Below are 20131 nucleotides of genomic sequence, written 5' to 3'. Positions count from 1 at the left end.
CTATCTAAAATTATGTATGCCATTTCCTGCCTACTGTTGGTTTCATGAGAGCATTAATAAATATGAAAATATGATGATTAAATACAGGGCAATATTTTATGCGTGTAGAGATTTGGTTGCAGTGATATGAAGTTGCCTAAAAATGACCAAAACGAAGTTGTAAATACTTCTGTAATCATCTCTTTGGTCAATATAATGATAAATTACACAAAATATCGTGATATGAACACATCGCCAGCTCCTAATATAAAAATAAAATCATTTTAGCAAAAGTTATTAGGAGCCATTGTTTTGGAATAGACAAAAGGATGTATAGGAATAAAAACTTGAGGCGATTCTGTGACGTAATAAAGGATTGAGATCGGGAAAATACTCCATGTACCATCTGTGGTGCTGTGGGCTGGCTCTCTGAAAAGTTGATAACGATCCAAAATAAACTAAATCAACCTAAAAGTGGTTCATCAGACCCAAAATCCGCTTTCTTTCTCAGCCACCTGACCCTCAGACTCACATCCAGGTGAGCTGAAGAGAAAATAAGACACCAATTAACATGTACTCAGGTTAAATGTTGGATTTATTTTAAGGCTCGTTACGCATCTCTACCAGCGGGGAGATATCAACAAATGCATGATTAAAATCTAGTTATTAATCCATGTGAAGAGAGCCGTCGTTAAAACTGGGTGAGGCCCGTCAGCTGCTGCGGGGAGGACCCGGTGATGTCAAAGCTGATGTAAAAATGAAACGGGGAAGCCTGCAGATCTCTGCCGCCTTCTGGAGCGGTAAATCAGGGAGGGGGAACAACAAACCCGTCCGCTTCTAATTAGAGTAGCAGGCGGTGCGTTTAGGGCCAGTTTGTCCACTGGAAACGCTCCGACGCTGCTGCAGCAGCTCCTGGTCCGCGGATCTCGCAGCCTGTGCATCACAGATCTCTCCGTCACACCGAGGTTTCCCCCCTCTGCTGCATGCGTAACATCTCTCCGGGTCCAGCCGTGGAGCGCACCGACACCTGACCGCTCGGATCGCATCAGAACCCGCTCGGATTTTCCTCCTTCAGATCAGAAGCGAGGCTGGGATTTCCTCCTATCGTTTCATTTTTTTTATTATTCCTGCACATCCTCCTCCTCTTCTTCTTCTTCTTCTTCTTCTTCTCCTTATTCTGTGTGTGTGTGTTGGGTGGAGTCAACCCGGAATTCTCCAAATTGGAAAAGCATTGGCACGTCTCAGGTAGGAAGCCTGATTTAATGTCTGCTTATAGTCGAGCATTTTAGTCCTTAAATCCGGATTTTTGAGTCTGATTCGTGGCGTGGGCTTTTCAGGTCCAAGCAGGGCCGCAGCTCTGTTTTTGTCTCCTTAGAAATAAGGAGAGGCGCCCGCGTCTCGTTTTGACAGATTTGACTCTACAATCAGCATCGGTGCGTTTGGATAAAACGACACACAGGCGATCAGAGGCTGAAATCCAGCCGGATGAAGCCTCACGATGCGCGGATTGAAAGGGGATCTGTAGGCCTGGTAGCTTCGTGCGAGGGTGTGTGACTAGAAGCTGCAAATTGATCACAAATACCAAAAAAAAAAAAAAAAAAAAAAAAAAAGGCGATGCATTAGAAATGAAACACTCCATCTTCCATCTGCTTTATTATCTCTGACTTATCTCGGTTTGATACGATGGAAATGAAGCTGAAATAAAGGCAGGATGCATCCGGCTGCACCACACATTGGTGGAAGGCTTCATGTCTTCATCCTTATGAAACACATCTGTGGTTTGGTGCCTCCTCCTCTCCCTGCTGCTGCTGCCAAACTGGGCCAAATCAGCGCTGAGGGGGGTCAAAACCAGAGCAAGTCTTGGTCACTGCTTGTCAAAAGTGGCGACCGGAGGTGGACAGAGTCACCCAAACATTGTACTCAAGTAACTACTGCAACATATTTTTTTACCCAAGTAAAAGTAAAAAGGAGCCATCCAAGAAATAAAATAAGAGTTAAAACTTGTGTAATTGATCAAAACGTGAGAGGATCAATATTTTAAAATTACATAATCAGATGGATCAAAATATAAAGTTATGTGGAAATGTTGGTGTTTTAAAGACCAAGTGGAAAGTAATTTTTGTAAATAACATAATTACATAAAACCAGAGACAAAGAGATGGAAAAACAGTATTTTCTCTTCCTTTTTATTTCTTTCCCGGATCAAACTTCTGTCTAGTTTTATGTGTCTGGACTGTCTGTGTAGTACAGCCCTCAGCTCTGAGAAACAAACTATTTATAGAGCTGACAATAAATCTAATCTAATTGAACCTAATTACAATATAACAAAATGAGGCAAACATTTTTCCAAAGCAATTTCTTTCAATACAAAGAAGCTTATGACATTTTGGTGTGTGTCTGGTGAATGTTTGGCTAAAACAAGTTTGTTCTTCATTCAGTGGAGTTACTCACAGTGGGAAGAGGATCCAGAAATTTTACTCAAGTAATAGTATGAGTACTTCATAATAAAGTTACTCAAGCAAAAGTAAAAAGTGCAGCATAGTAAAATAACTCCTAAAAATACATTCTTTCTCCAAAAAGTTAATCAAGTAAATGTAATTCTGATTCATACTCTTTGATAAATAAATAAATTTAAAAAAAAAACTTTTTCTGTTTTTAGGCTGAGGAATCAGATTAATTGTTTTCTAAAGTTTTACAAATAATGTTGCATTCGCTCGTATGACTGCTTCATCCAGTGTCTATTCTTTTTTACAAAACAACTCAAGCTTAGTCAGATTGGACGAATAAAGCCAGTGAATATCAGTTTTTAAAATTAGTCAGAGATTCTCAGTAGAATCTAGGTCTGGACTTTGACTAGGCCATGCTAACACACAAGTAACCTCTCCATTGCAGCTCTTGCTGTAAGTTTAGGGGAAATCTAACGGGTTTTCATCCGGTATTGCTCTTTGTTATATCCATAACATATTTTATTAAAATTTTCTTATTCATGTTTTTATTTTCGTATTTAATGTTTAAGTTTTATTTTCCTCTTCTGTCTCCTGGTTTGATTTGAATTTGATTTGTGGAGGCTTGAGGATATTATATGTTTTTACAGTGTATGTTTGCATGTATACTTATGCTTTGTACCACTTCAAAACTATTCTACCTAACAAATTATAAATAAATACAAATGAATAAAGTAGACCAACCTATCTATCCTTACATCAACTCTGAACAGGTTTCCTGTTCTTGCTGAAGATAAAGCAGCCCACAGCATAATGCCACAACCGCCATGTTTCACTGTGAAAATGATGTGTTCAGGGTGTTGTGCAGTGTGAGTTTTGTTTCATGCAAAGTATTTTGGATAAAGATGTTTTTAGGGGTATCAGATTAAAGGAGGCTGAATTTAAATAAACTTTCACATTTTTTATTATAAAAAATGTTGAAACCATTTTTTTTCCTTTCCATTTCAGAATTATTTGTTAGCAGAACAGGTCGGCCAGCTGCATTAAGGCATGTTTTAAGGGGACCTATTATGGAAAATTAATATTTTAGCATTTTTTTGTACTTCCATTTGGGTATCAACTGTCTTAAACTGAGTCTTAAAAATAACTATCCAGCTGTTTTTTGGCAATAAGTTTGTATTTTTTGGTGCCTGGAAAACGAGCCGACTCAAAAACCTTGTGATTGTTGAATCACATTCCAATCCACCGTTACCTAGCAACCCCAACAAAGTCCAGATCATCACCTGGCAACCAAAGCTGAGCTCCAGGACGTTTGGATGCTGTATGTGCTGTACAATGGCCGTTAGAAATGACAAGTGTTTTGCTGCTGACTTACCATTCAGAAACCACTTGCTGGATTCTTCTTGGTTGTGCAAGAGGCTCCACTTCTGCTTTTCAAAGATGTGGGTGTTCATCTGTTTGCAGCCATTTTTATGTGCGGTGTTGAGCTGGGGGTCATGGCAGAAGTGAGCAGACTGAAAATTAATTATCTAAGAATGATTTTGTGCAAAGAAAATGTAAAGAACATGTTTTGTGTAGACCGTAGACAGATTCTAACTTGTTTACGGAAGCATAATAGGTCACCTTTAAGAGAAAACTGGACAGATTCCCTCCAATTGAGGCAGGATTGGGAACGTTACAAGCTTAAGTACTTTAAATACTTCAAATAAGTAGCAAATACTTAAAATTTAGCTGCTCAAAAATAAACTGCACTGCACAAAATCTCTTTTCCAAGGCGAATAAACAGGTTTGTCGGAACGGACTGCTGGAGACATGCAGAGAGTTTCCTGCTCACTTTCTTTTCTACCTCTGCTGTCTGTCACAGGCACAACATGAAGGACAGCATCGCCAACAACAGCACAGCCAGCATCTCCCAAGCCAGGAAAGCAGTGGAGCAGCTGAAGATGGAGGCCTGCATGGACAGGATAAAGGTACACTGGTTGTGTTTGGGTTCAGATTCAGCATTTGTGCAGGTTTTACTCTTCTTGGTTCAGATGCATGAAAGTCCTCTTGCACACTGAGTGTTAAAAATGATCTAGCTTTGTATCTGATACTTTTTGTAAGCATAGTACACTATAATGCACTCAGGTTATCATGTTGTGTCATTTGATGAGAGATTATCTACAAAGAACAGCCGTTTGCAGAATTGTCACTTTAATTTGCAGAAATCCGGTGGCGACAGCAGAGAGAATCAAAAGTTAGCTAATCTCAGAAGTAATCTCCAATAAAAGAAAACCATAAAGAAAAAAACAAAGTTCCTTTTAGAAACTCAAAGAGAAACAGCTAAACATGCAATCAATAAGCAAGAAATACTTATCATGGAAATAAAGTAAACAAAGTAAATGGCATCAGACAGGAATGACACTCAGCTAAATAAAGAATAAACGGACAGGAAGTACTTTGTATTTAAAGAAAACATTAGAAAGTACACAAAGTTAAGAGCAACAGTAGCTCTACAAATGACTTTGACTAGGAGAAGTTCAGAAAAATTACTCTAATACCTGATTATTAAAGCTAAATATTTGTTTTGCACTCAATTGACTACATTTCTAATGAGATGTTTGCACTATTCACCATCTGTCAGGTTAAAATTGTTGGGACTTGCAGAACAACAACAACAAACTGTTTTATTCTTTACTCTTCTCCAATTTTGCCTTATTTAACGTCAATTAGCCACTTTAATCAGACATTTGATTCACTAAGAGACACTTTTGACTTATCGTAGCACTCTAAGATATTCTTTTGTTGATTCCACATTCATTGTGTTATTTGTCATTCTAGTATTTAATTTGGTTATTTAAAATACTTTTTTGGGTTTAAATTATTAACAGGACCAATATAGAGAGAGGTTGCCTGGAAAAAAATGGCTGCTAATGAAAACGTAAGTTTGCTCTCTGACTGAAGGTAAACATTAGTATTGGTTGCCAGGCGGGGACGTTTTCATATCTAATCGCAGACACATTCTGCGCACATATGTCGATTTGTTTACACGTCTGAAGCTGTGGGTTGCTCCTCAGTTGGTTGGTCTGCAGACGCTGATGCCTACAAGTTTCCAGATTGCATGATGACAAGATTCACACTGTTCAGTTGTACCTGCCATATGGAGAGCTGAAAGAGCAAAGACCTGTGAGTCTCAGTCTTCTCCATGTTTGGATTTCCATAAAATGAAGCATGAGTATCGAGGACGATGATGTTTTTAGGTTTTAGTGGCAAGCTACTTTTAGCTCTGCCTTTATCAGGATCTATAATTTGCAGTATTCTTCCCAGAAGCATTTATTTGTGGGGAAATTTTACTGCCAGAAGTCAAGAGTGGATTTTTTTTCAGTTTTCAGCAAAGAGAATTTCATCTCTTTGCTCTCAAAACTTCTGCTCTCTTTCAAATATTCTCTGTCCTCCTCGTGCGCAAACTTTCCCTCTGCACAGAACAAATTTGTGCTTGCAAACCTCTCTGCAGGAGTACCGTCACCTAGCAACCATTCCAGCCAATAGAATGCCAGTGTTCCACTGGGGGCGCTTGATAAAATCTCCTGGTCGTGCTTCTGTGGCTACAACAGATAGCTGCATATCGTCTTCTGACGATTTAATTTTCTGCTCCTGTGGTTGTCGGGAAATCATGACATTTACAAAAGAGCATTTGTTTCTTTTTGTCAATTTAACTGTTTTCCATCTGGGCAAAACTTGAAGAAGGGTTTTTGGCCACATCGTTTGGTGCAATCGTTTGTCGTGTAAACACCAAACTGATATCATATCTGTGCTCTCTCTATAGCCTGTATCTGCTAAATCTATCTTAAACACCTGTTCCGCTTTTTATTGATACCGTTATAGACTACATTTCATGAGGCAAAAAAGGTTTTAGCCTGTCAACAACATGACTAACAAGAACAAAATCACTTCCTCTGAAGCAGATAAAGGTTTTTATAACTTGTGCCACATTACATTTTCTTTAGGTGAAATATTGCTACTAGTTGAGTCAGTTCCCCTCTTCATTTTCTTTTTGTATAAATTTTACTTCGTACATGTAAATATTATGAGCTTCGTTTATTTAGATATGGAGGTCGGCAATAATACAAATGCTTGAATTTTCTTTATATGTTATCATCCATAATTTGTACCTGTTTTATGCTGAAACGTTGGAGCTTTTATTCTTTACAGCCCCCAGATATTCTTCAACTTCAAATTAATTATATTAGTAGTAAAAACAAGATGAGTATTGAAGTGTGAAGAACCCTTAAAAAGTGGTTACAGAAATGTACTATATTTATACTGTTGAACATTGCATATGTCTTTGTAAATGTGTAATTTCAGATTAATAGTTTTATGATTTGTAAACATTTAGATTTTGGGCAGATTCTGCTATTTTTGGTGTTATTTGTAAAGTTACACAGTCAGAAATTAACAGCAACAGTTTGGTTAATTTAGTCTTTCATAGAGGAAAAAAATGTCAGTTAAAAACTAAATATTTCATTCACAAGCTAAATATTTAGCTAACTAAATATTTAGTGAGAGGTTATATAATTAGTTATTGATGGTAAACAACAAACAAAACCAACAGTATGAACAGGAAATGTTATTTTTTTCTACTTTCTCCACTTTTTGGTCCATGAGATCATGAATAAACATGAGAAAAATAGAAAATATTATTAAATTATGTTACAGGGTGACGTTTTTTAAGCCAAGAAACCGGTTTAAAATGGGAACGTTTTTCAAGAACAATACATTTGTATCATGTAGACAGTCATACCTATAAAAAGAGTAATACATAGTTGTTGTTTTTGTTGTTGTTATCACAATAGTATTGCAAAATATTAAATCATACCTATGCTGAAAATATTGAAATTGAAATGTTTTCCAAACTACTTCCAGCACTGTTTTTTTGTTTATGTTGGGACCATTTTGGGTTCTCCTCTTTTTGTATTTCCAAAGTTAAAACTTCCTACACAAAGCAAAAACACATGAATGCTTATAACGCAGTAGGGTTTTTTTTTTAAATTTCCCTCTTTAAAGTAAAGGTCAGTCTCATAACTGTGACATTTGAAATTTTGGTTTATTAGATAGAAGGTCTTAACATGTGTTATAAAGAGCTTGTTGTGCAGCTGAAATGACCGTGTCATCATGTCGCTCAGAAGCTCATCATGTGCTCCGGGAATCTTTTCCCCTCTTCCCCGAGGCTGACGGTGCAAACAGCGTCCTAGTTGAGCCGGGACGCATCCACAACTGTTTAAAAAACAGCAACAATATGAGAAATAGAGTTGAACTTTTGCTAGACTTGTGCGCCGAAGTGAAAACGAAGTGTTGATTAGACGGTGACGTGACGTGACTGTCGCCTGTCGGCTTGATGGGCCAGCTGCTTGTTTTGTCGTATTTTCACACATTGTGTTCGTGCCTGAAGTGAGTTACTGAATGAATTTGCACAACTGTGGTGAAGCTATTGCGTTGTAGCTGAAAAACATTTTGGTGAACCAAATTTAACAATGTTTTTTCCATTTCTGTGAAAGAAATACTATTTGGCTAGATCTAGTTTTAGCTCAGAATTCCTGTCTCTGTCGTACCTTAAGTGTATTAAAATGAAAGAACCTCAAAGTGAAATTTTATCACAGGTCAACTAACTTGGTTGCATCAGGGTGTTGGTGCTGTCAATCACTCTTGTGTACCCTTGTCACTCTCTGCTACGTTACAGCTGGTTGGTTCCCCACACCAAAACCAATGTTCAGTTTAGTTACCATGACAATAGAGGACGACAGATAAATAATTTTCCTGTATCAAAATGTTGTTTCTCCATTATTAACACACATTACTCTTGTGACAAATATGTGAAAAACATTATTTTTTATAAAAGTTACATACTGCAGCTTTAACGTAACCTGTCTACATTGGTGCCAGATGCAACCCTGACCCCCCATAGGGGTCAGGGTTGCATCTGGCACCAATGTAGACAGGTTACGTTAAAGCAATGTAGACAGGTTACGTTAAAGCTGCAGTATGTAACTTTTATAAAAAAATAATGTTTTTCACATATTTGTCACAAGAGTAATGTGTGTTAATAATGGAGAAACAACATTTTGATACAGGAAAATTATTTATCCGTGTCATGGTAACTAAACTGAACATTGGTTTTGGTGTGGGGAACCAGCTGTAACGTGGCAGAGAGTGACAAGGGTACACAAGAGTGATTGACAGCACCAAGACCCTCCTCCTAACACAAATGTGTAAAAAAAACAACATATATTTCTATGACAAAAGTTTCATACTGCAGTTTTAATAAATCTATGTTTACATAACCTTCCATCTGCAGGAGCATATCACCACTACACTCTTCACACTTGAGTTTCTTCAGCAAATCCCTCAATATTTGTTCCTCCGTAAAAACATCAAAATTACAGATTTTTACAACGAGCGTTTTGGCGATCTCTTAAACTTAATTAAGAGGTCTGATGAGAGGAGGTCGGTATCAGTGGAAGGAGCAGGGATCACCACTTTTTCATTAATTGCTCAGCCAGCCAAAGGAATGTGATCAGTGCTAATTAGAAGGACTCTCCCTCCATCATGGGGCTGAAGTGTAATTACAATCAGTCTGGGCCTAATGACACTCTCAGTGCAGTACCACTTTTCCTCCTGTGGGGCTCCTGCTCTCTGCAGTTTATATAATTACTGCATTTAGTTTCATTATGAAAATAATTGGGTTGGTTTTTTTTTTGGAGACGACTTTGTGAAAGTTCCACTTTGTGAAGGACTGAGCAGAGGTATTTCAGAAAGTAGACAGACGGCGACTTTAGCTTTATAGCTTTAGCTTAGAAATTCTTTATTGTCACTTTAAGCAATTGTACCCTTCGCTCACACAAATATAACTTGTGATTTCTGAGCTTTTTTTAGCTGCAGAGAAGTTGCAAACAGATCGCAGGTGTAGCATTGCAGACAGAAATAAAATAAAGCAGATCATCTGGAAGAAACTAGCGACGGTACTGTAGTTAGAACAGAAAAAAAAAACACAAGTGTGCAGATTATTAGCCATGCGTGATGATGATACAACCCTTGCAATCTGCTTCTTTGCAGTGAAATCTGTTTGGCTACCCAGTGGTAATTTGATGCCAGCAGCACTGTTTAAGTCATTGGGACGATGAGATCCTCACTGGTGGGCTGAGTCGCTTCTATAGTGGCTTTTAAAACTGTAAAAAAACTCCTGGTAACGTTGCAGGTTTTTAAGTGTTATACATTTGGCACCATCATATCTGTGACACATATCCCATAAAAGCAAACATTTGTGAGTTTCCAAGAACATGCTTAGAAAGTTTTCAGTTTTGAAAAATGTAATAAACACAGAAAAAAAACCACTTCTGAATTTCACGTAAACTCCTTCCTACTCCTAAAAACTGTGCCGTCAAACAGTTAAGCTTTTTCATGGGACTTTTTTTTTAAGGTTGAATGAGTCTGTTTGAAGAACGCTTTGCTTTCCGTTTTATAAATAAAAAGTATTGAGCTGTTTAAGTTCATAGTTCTGGCACAAATGTGGTATCACTTCTGGACCAGATCACTGAAGAGCAATTCAAAATCCATAAATACCAAGTAAGAGAGCGTGCACCGATCGAAGCAAGGCCAACTGGTAAAACGTTTACAGTCTATGAGCATGGAGAAAAAAAAAATCAATTAATCATTAAATAGATACAGAAACACTTCTTGTTTTCTTAAATGTCTAGCTTTGCTTAAGCGATGAACATATTTGTCTTAAGTAAACATCCCCTCTGCTACTTCCATCTTTTATTAAGCAGAATTTAAGCATGAATCATGTCTGACTTCTCACTAACCAGCTTTAATCTCATCCCAGAAATTCTTCATAAACAAACATCCATCATATTTATTATGTTTCCGTCAACATTTAGAGCTGGAAGATAAACAAGGGGAACTCAGGCAGAGAAAACCAGGAACTTCAGACTTTGTTCTGGATCTTATTTAGCTCATCTAGTTATGGTTTTGTGTACAGATGCAGGTTTTTAGTTTTTCAGAAAACAATACCGGCACACCAACAGATTGTTTTGCTGTAAGATTGTTGTATTTTGCGTGACAGAAACCCTAAGGTTTGTTTCTTTCATTTCAACTCTATATGTTGCAAAACTTCTTCAAATCGCTCAGGTTTGAGAACATCTCATCCACAGACGTCTTACGGGGTTTTTTTGTACTGTAGTTCTGAAATCAGTTTTACTTTTTCTTCCATGAAGTCATTTTTTGGAAAATTTAGATGTGTGCTTGTTTTCAAAATAATGCTGAAAAATAAATTTCTTTTTGATATCTAGATACTTGAAGGTTTTGGTCCAAAACTAAACAGAATAAAGAGGAAAAAATAAACATGTGTCACAGTCACATGTTTACCATATAAAACAAAAGAGATCCTATTTGCTAATTATATTGAGTTTAGTTGGAGAAAACGGAAAAGGAACAGGATTTATATCACTATTTCTTTGAATTGTATTTAGTCAAGTTTAATGAACTTAGAAAGATTTAGCTGCACCAAAGTCTGCAATTGAGTAAAGGTCACTGGGCAGATCTGTTCCTATACTGCAGTGGTCCCCAAACTATGGCCCGCGGGCCGGATCCGGCCTGCCTCCACATTTGGTCCGGTCCCCTGAACAATATCAGAGAGCATTTAGATTTTTTTTTATATATTGTATTTTCCGGTTTATATGTGGATTTTTCTTCAACCACCAGGGGGCTCTTTAGCAGGAAGTGTGTCCTGTAAACTGTGGGTGTTTTGTTTTGCATGGCGCATTGCTGCCATCTGTTGGACTTTTAGGGAACTGCTTGACTTTTATGTTATTTAATCAGTACTGTTGTTTGCTAGCGGTAGAGCAGATTAACACAAGTGTTTGTTATGAACGCCGCATTCCAGGTTGAGCGAGCCTTTATGGTAACATATGAGGAATTCATTTGTTAAAGTTACTTTCCCTCAATGGAATATATACTAGTCAGTCCCAGTGACCATTTCACTAACGGTTTTTGCCCATGTGCTTTCTGGGTAAAAATCAATCAGAAACAATCAGCGCAGGTGATAAACGTGTAACACTTTTTCTGTTACAAACTGACCCCCCACCAGAGAAGGGAAAAGTTATGTGGCCCTCACAGGAAAAAGTTTGGGGACCCCTTCTCTACTGGTTCAGAAATTTAAAAAAGCATAATTTACTGAAAGACAATTACTTTGTGTGTTACCTAATGTTTTATATTTATTTTGTCCTGTTGATTTTATTCAAAAGTAAAAAGCCTCAATAGCCAAGTTTTTATCATTCCTGAATTGCTGTTGGGGGCCGCACAAAATCAATCCGGGGGCCTCAAATGGCCCCCACGCCGCACTTTGGACACCCTACCTTGACAAATTACCCATAGTATACTAAAAGTAAATGCGTCTCTTTAAATCAGCGTTTTTAAGTGAGAAGATATGTCTGACATATAAATGCACATCAAATTATTCTTGAACATTTAAAGGAAACATCAACAATGGCTGTATTGATTTCTGAAGTCGTAACAGTTGCTGATCATATTTTTGGCTTTGTGCTGCATCGTTGTCGAAGTGAGTGCTTCACATGGCCGGATGATGAGCGTTGTGTGATGTATTCTCCCCTGAGAGCAGCAGTGGGTGAGGTGAAGTGGCAGGCGGGAGATCAGATGGCTCTCTGCTCCGTGCGGATCCCCGGGCCCCGGCCGTCCCTCCGCTGCAGCTGCTCCTCTGCTCTCCATTTGCCGCCCGCCTCCCCTCCTGTAACTCCCACTCCGCTCCCGAGTGGAAGCCTGCGCTCACATACAGTCTGGCTGTACTGTAAAAAGATCAGGGCTGCAGCTAACGATTAGCTTACTGAACGATTATTCTGGCAATTAATCGATTAATGGGATAAAGAAAAAAGGCACATTTTACAGGTTTTTCCTTTAAAGGAGCTGGTGTGTGTAACTTTTATAAAACTGTCACCATGTCGTGACTGTTTGTTATGAAACAGATAATCTGTGAAAAGATCGATTTCCTCCCTGAGCTTCTGTTAGTTCTGGATCTGTCTGATTGATTTTTTTTTCTTCTTTCAATCAGATCTGTTGCAGTAATCAATGCGACTAACGATGAACGCATGGATGAGTTTCTCTAGATCTTGACGTTAGTCCTTTAGTCCTGGAAATATTCTTCAGGTGATAGAGGGCTGACTTTGTAACTGTCTTTATGTGACTCTGAAGGTTCAGTTCTGTTTTTCAATATAGTTTAGTTTCATTTTGTTGTGACTTTTTGTTTGTCTAATTGAGTTAATTTTAATTCGTTTTTAGAGTGTGTTAGTTGAATATTGTTTTGTTTCTGGTTAGTTTATATTAGTTATAGTAGCAGGTTTTAGTTTTTTCATACTTTGGTTAACAACATTTATTCAACAAACTGGTGTTTTCTGTCGCCAGGAGGAATATGAAATGCTGTAATTTGCCGACGGCTGATGTAAACTGTTTATGTGTTTAGTTCGAAATAAATAGATTAATTAAATCTGTAATTTCAGTATGTTTTAGTTAGTTTAATAAACACACAATATAGTTCCAGTTAGTTGTAGTTTTCTTCATTAATTACCATTTTTATTTATTTCCATTAACATTCAGGATGTTCCAGATCCATCAAAGTAGATGTAATCAGTCTAGCAATGTGGCTTTATTATTTATTTAACATTATATTTTGAAAGATGGTTTGTTGCAGTTTATTTAAATTTTTTTCTGGATTTTCTACCCAGTGAATAAAAAACAAAAAAAATTTTAACTAGAAATTCACCAGACACAGACACACACCTGCAGTTTTGGCTAAAGATTCATAAATTTCTTATTGAAAGAGACTGATTTGGAAAATATTATTTTGTCTGATTTTTTAAAAAAAAATTATATGAATTATTGTCATTTTGGTCCTTAAAATACTAACATTTCCATTTTAGTAATGGTTGATTTATGCTTTGGTCCGTCTGATGATGAAATCTTTAAATATTAAATGACTGTTTACTATTGAGTAATTTCTTGGATGGATACTTTTACTTTTACTTGAGAATATGAAATGCTGAAGCAGTGCTCTGGGTATTCTACTCACCTCTTGTATCAGCTGGTACTAAACCTCAGAGATCTGTTTTTGTATCAGAAGTGAAAAAAGTGGATTATTTTAACTGACTACTTGACAGTTAAAAAGTCAAATAGAAGATGGATTCCTGTAAATATGGAAACTCTTAACATTTTGATGAACATCTGTTCCCTTTACATCAACACCACAGGTCTCCAAAGCAGCTGCAGACCTGATGGCGTACTGCGACGCCCACACACGCGAGGACCCCCTCATCGTTCCCGTCCCCGCCTCTGAGAACCCGTTCCGGGAGAAGAAGTTCTTCTGCACCATCCTCTGATGAGCCGCCGCCGCCGCCGCTACGAGTGCAGGCTTGGCGTTGCCTGGCTTCTCTGTCTTCACCACACCTGAAGCTATTGGCCATCAAAGGCGTTGAGTTGAGTTTTGCCTGGTGGACACTCTGTTGTTGCTGGTCAGCTCTGTCTTAGTGGCTGAGGGTTTTGGGGGAGTCAGCCACTGAACTGGCAACCCAGTGAGCGTTACCATGTCTTGTTAAATAGGTTTGTTATTGCTTTGTTGTTAGAGAACAGCCTTGCTCAGTGCTTAATGAGATGAAAGATGTGTTTTTTTTCCCTTTTTCGTTTTAAATTTTCTTGTGCTAGATCGTAACTTGCCTCAGGAAACAGAAAATTTGCCCAGTGTTGAAACTTCTACATCATGTTTTCCCCTTTTACTTTATCCAGAGCAACGTTTACAAAGTTTTTAATTAATTTTCTAACGAGTGATGCAGTTTGATTTTATAGCACCATTGAAATTTAATTTGATGCCTCCTTTTAATCTGACAGGAGAGTCTCAGAAAGTTAACTTTCTTTTTTGGAGCCTCAAGCTGGCAAAAAGCAACTTCAAATATCATTTAAACTCGAGATTTGACTTGGACTCATTGACTGGGACTCAAGTCTGATTGGGATTCTTTATAATCAGAGGTTAAAACAAGCTGATATGACTGCAGTTCTGACACATAATACATTGTATTTGCATAATATTCCTATGAAAACATTAACTTGATTTATTAGCTCTGGTAGACCTTCACTCTAGCCACTTCCTGCTTATCAAAATAAAAGCATTTCCAACATTTTTATTCAAAAAATGTCAAAATACTTTTTTATCTACTCTTTCCACAGTGCCTAGGGCATAATGTTGTAATTTATACCTTACCTTGGAGCATATTTACCTTTTAGGCTTTACAAAACGGTTTTAAATCATTCAAATTGAGGTGGAGAAAAACTTGTAAACCCTACATAGTTCAGTATAGAGTTAAGGATTACATAACTTTAATGCAGGGAATGACAAAATAAAAGCATATGGTTTTATTCATTCACAAATTCAAAAATTTAAAGACGAGAGACCTGACGAACACTCTTCCTGTGACAATGTGACCTGATGTAGACATAAACTCTGAAAACTTGACTTAAACTCAAACCAAATCTGTTAGACATGGTTTGATTGGGAAGCTAAAACGCGACATTTGTTACATTTTTAGCTTTCACTAACTGAGTCAAACCGGTGCAAACCCTTTGAAGAACCTGTTCCCCATCTCACCTGTGGTGGCGCTGCACCAAGAACCTCTGAAGGAAATGACATGAAAACCTCTGAAGAAAACATTGTACGTAACCTCCTTTTTCACGAAATATGAACAAAAAATGGAGTAGTGTCAGATTTTAGCGGTTGTAAGATTTCTCTCTTGTCTTTCGTAAAAGAACGCGAGTCATTTTTCCAGATAGCGCTAAACATTCAGGTTTGTTTTGGTTGTATTTACCCAGAATGCATTGCACATCCTGCGTCCTGCTTTTTGAGCGGTTTACAGTCCTCTTGCATTCAAACCGCAAAGAGCTCACTTTAATCAAACCGCTACCAAGCTTTTTAGACCGACCAGAATTCATTTTTTTGGACAACATCAGAGTTTGATGACTTATTCACACTTCCATAAACAAACCAGACCTTGTAGACAAATAAGCTAGCGGACTTAACAGGGTTGCTATTACCGAGTCTCACTCTAAAGACTTTAGACTTTACTTAGTTCTGTGCTGAAAATACTGGAAAGAGTTGCGGTTTTAGACTTGAGTCTCTTTAACAATCTTTAACTCGTATAACAAAGCGATAATGTCACACGGCTCGGTTATAAGCCAGTGATATGCACCCCGGTGTTGATATTGTATAACTAAGTTCATCATCATAATAATGATCACTCAGGTGTCTCTCCAGCTGAATAAATATATTAAACATCATGTAGTTGATGAAAAAATTACTTTAGTTTTGAATTGAAACAAAATCCGTCCTTCACCCGTCAGGATTCGCCGAAAGCACAAAGAAACAGATTCCTGTAATAAATCATTTAATTTGCACTGAAAATAAGAGAGCGGAGACTGCAAATCAATTCTGTTGCAAGTAATTATATTGAATCAATTTATGAAAGGGCGCAATGACAACAATCAGGTGACTTTTTCAAGGTTATCACAACAAACACAAATTATTCATTTACTTTGGTGTTCTCTTTGATTCACTTCCAGTTTATTTCATCCCCTACAAATAAGAGACATTATGAGGTCATGTAGCTCCCAACTGCAGTATTATCTTTCAATTTGCAGGGGGAGTTTTCCTCCCTGTTTATTTTCTGGGCCTGTTTCCTGAGACTTGTTACTTTTATTTATTTATTTTTTGCCTGTCCGATAGAGTGAATGGCACGGCCTTTGACATTAATGCCGGACCAGAGGCCTGCATGTTTTCCCGCTCCTCCTCTTTTTGACAGCTTCCTCTCTTTCCGAGGGACTGTCGGTCTTTTAGAGTGTACAGTATGTTACAGTGCCAATTTCTGTGAGAGCAGCGTGATTCTCACCCTGCAGGCCCTGCAGCCCTTTCTTTCCCTTTTGTTCGTTTCGGCAGAGAAAGCACACTGTCGAAACGTTTCCTTTACATGGTAGTTGAATAGCATTTGCTAATTTTTACAATAACTTGTTATGATCGTTAATATTATTGTTATTATCAGTAGTAATATTGAATATTTGTTGCACAGCACTGACAGGTACATGACGTGTAGTGCTACTATAAGCTTGTATGAAGAAACAATTGTTTATAAATCATTGCAATTATTGATACTATCTCTGTATTTTTTAAGAACAACAATAAGGGTTGTTTACACGACATGATCCCTTTAGTGGTTCAGGCCTTTTTTTTTGCCTAATTTCTGTAAAATTGAGAGAAATTTCCTCCCTCCTGTTACTTGAATTTTACCTTCAAAATACGAATCACACCCCTGATGCAGGTTGTGTTTACGGTTTTATTTCATATGAAGATGGTGCCAAATCTACAACAAAGATTAAAACATCTAAAGATGAAACATGCATGGATTTGTTTCTGTCTACAACAGGGAGGACTGTTATAATGTAAAATGTTGCACCGTCATTGACTTCTATTGGTGTTTCAGCGCCAGATGTAATTATTGGTACCCCTGGTAAAAGATAATGTAGAAAGCATTAAAATCCAATAAATTTTTCAAAACAGAAGCTTTATCTCACACTGAATATTTGGGAAACTTTCAACCTTTAATTTTAGTACAAAAGAAAATCATGTTTTCATTAACATAATACAGATTGTTCAAATTATGCTGCAGGGCTCTTATTGGATATAGAATAAATGGCCAGAAAGTTCAAATGTTTTGGATCACTACTCCATAAAATGAAGCATTTTGTGCTTTTTCTATAGCAGAAAATGCTCTGCACTGCAATAACACAAAGCAATTTTGGTCAGTTTCTAGTGCAAATATATTAGTTCACTTAATACAAGACATAACTAACTTTTCAGCAAGACATAGGAGCTTAATAATTCCTTAATATTGATTAAAAAAATGTGTTCTATTGGAAGATAAATTCACTTATAATAAGACATTTTCCCATGTTATGAATGAAATAATCTGTCAATGGAACTAGTACTTTTTCATCAATATTAAGAAGTTACTGACTTAAAATAAACTCCTATTTCTTACTGAAAAGTTACTTGTAAGTTAGTTTTGTCTTATTTCAGGTGTATTAAGATATGTGCACTAGAAACCAACCAAAAATACTTTTGTGTTTTTGCAGTGTGCAACATGAAGCCAACCAGCTTCTTCATACGGTATGCCTAGAAAAATAAAAATAAAGCCAATAAATAAAAATAGCAAACCATTTTCAGCTAATGCAGATTTTATTTTTTACATTTCTTGGTATTTTGAGGAGCCGAAAATGCCATGCACTCTCAGAAGAAATGCAGGGCTGATTTTTAACAAAACAGACCTACAGCATTACAGAATCTCTATCACACTAGGTATGAAGTAAATTTTTTTTAATTATTGTCCTTTTCTATAAACCACATTTTAAAAAATCTTGGCCTAATCTGACCAAATCACACGTCTCCAGTTAAATTTGCAGAAGCATTTTGAAAATTCCCTGTTTACATTTATGATGGTAGGAAAGAAGACGTTTTTTTTTTATAACATGGCATGTGGATAACCTCTTCTTATTCTTACAAAGACTTGCTTATCCCAAGATGCCACTATTTTCTACACATTCACCTCACTTAAATGCCATGTTTTCTTGTTTTTACCATTTTGAAGAGTGGTTGGCAAAGAGACATTTGCTTTATTTTGTCATACCACATTCTTGAAAAATTTTATAAACTTTAAAAAAGAAATATTTGTTATTTGGGAATTATGCACCATAAAAAGAATTTTCTTTTAAGGAACTAATATCAAAAAGTTGGATTTTTCTAAATTTTTTAGTGGGATTAAAAAAAATGCTGCAATACGGGTTAAATTTTCTTTAAGGATATTTAAGCATCTTTACCAGCGGTGCCAATAAGTGCGGCTGGTGCTGTACTCTGCACAGTATGATCACGCTGGAGCCTGGATGTGTCAATAAAATGAGCAGCTGTATGAATGGTAATATGGAGGAAAAGCATTTAAATAGAAGGCTTTGTAAACCCTTTGAAGAATCAAATGAATTAAAGGAAAACGGTAACCCATTTGTGTCTCTCCGCTTCATGTCTCGCCTCTTTGAGGTTTCCAGCCAGTGTCTGATCACACTGGGAGCATTAAAGGCCAAATGGTTGAGTCTCACAGAGGAAACATGCTGCTGCTGTTGTGCAGTGGAGACCTCCTGTGGCTGAGCGGAGCCACAGGCCATCTGGATGCTCTCTACATCTGTTGTGACACTTTAAAAAAAAGTATATGATTCATTTAGACCTCAGTTAGTTTCCCCGCAAAAAGCACACAGAGGAGAAGATAATGCATGCAGAGCCTTTATTTGCATGAAGCATACATACCATAATACCCTTTTTTTATTATTATATGTTTATTTTGTAGCTGTTGTTTTTGTGTCCATTCATTCACAACCTCAGCTTATTTGAATAAAATAAACTCTTTCTACTAGTTTTGTTCATGTTATACCTCTTTCCACCCTCCTCAAAAAGTGATATTTTTTAGATATTCACTTTAAAAAGTCAAAACATTGTCATATGAATTCATTGCATAGTACTAAACTTCCAACTTTAGTAATTTTTATGATTATGTTCTTTTCTGTTCATTAATTTATTTTATTTTTTATCCACCTGCCTTGGTACGGAAATATATATATATATTTGTATTATTTTGTTTTGTTTATTTTTGCTTATTGTTTTGTCATTTACTGGTTCATATTTATTATTTTAATTACTCTGATGAGCTGACATCCTCCACAAGGAGTGTTAGGTCATTGCCAACACAGCTGGCTGTTCATTGAGCGCTGCATGATAACATAACATTTTAGGTGGTTGAAAAAATTTGGGAAAGCATCAGGGATAATGGTGCTTTCCCACCGCTAAGGATTTTTATACAGACATGTCACCCTGTGGAAAACTGTCTCAATACAGAAGGATAGAATAGAATAGAATAGAATAGAATAGAATAGAATAGAATAGAATAGAATAGAATAGAATAGAATAGAACATAATTCGTATACGTTTCTCCAACTTAAAATCAGTAAAGGTTTGTTGAAAGATTAAATAAAATAATTAAATAAAATGGACTCAATGAACGACTTTCACACAAAGTCAGTTAGAACATCTCTGATATTTATCTCAAAATTTCAGCATTTTTATTCAAGGAAATGTTTCACTTTCCAAACTCAAAAATGTCTCTATTTTTCCTATTAATGTTTTTAAGTTAATCTAAAAAATTATTGTGAGTTCTTTGCCAGAAATTTACTCCTTACAGTGGCTCTACTACATTGTCGTCCATAAAACATCAGTTTTATGCTGTTAAACTGAATTGCTCAAATAAATAAACCTCCACTGTACTTTCTCTCTCATTGAGATGCACCTGTGCATCACAGAAAAACATGAAAAAAAAAATAGAACCTGGATGCTGCAGCAGATTACGTTTGATGAAAACAGATAATTGCATGTGAGGGTTTTTGCATGATGATGCAAATCCTGGCATCTCTCATCGATTTCTCTCCTCTAATCTGAACGGATCAAGCTGTGGATAAAAACATGAGCAGCCATGAAGGAGGATTGTGAAGCCTTGGGACTGGCTGTGCTGCAGAGTGTCATCCATATATTT

The 20131-nt window shown here is 36.9% G+C and overlaps 1 protein-coding gene across 1 annotated transcript; it reads left to right on the top strand.

The window, feature by feature from the left end:
- The first annotated feature begins 672 nt into the window (after nt 1-672).
- Nucleotides 673-18555, top strand: gng4 (G protein subunit gamma 4). The gene is made up of 3 exons (XM_008430249.3): nt 673-1224; nt 4288-4393; nt 13715-18555. Exons 2-3 carry the CDS (start codon nt 4295-4297, stop codon nt 13841-13843), a joined length of 228 nt encoding a protein of 75 aa, XP_008428471.1. The 5' UTR covers nt 673-1224; nt 4288-4294; the 3' UTR covers nt 13844-18555.
- Nucleotides 18556-20131: the final 1576 nt, after the last annotated feature.

This window comes from Poecilia reticulata, chromosome 15 (genome assembly GCF_904066995.2).
Source record: "Poecilia reticulata chromosome 15, P_reticulata-male-v2, whole genome shotgun sequence".
In the NCBI taxonomy this organism is placed as follows: Eukaryota; Metazoa; Chordata; class Actinopteri; order Cyprinodontiformes; family Poeciliidae; genus Poecilia; species Poecilia reticulata.
This window is presented reverse-complemented; position numbering and strand designations above follow the sequence as displayed.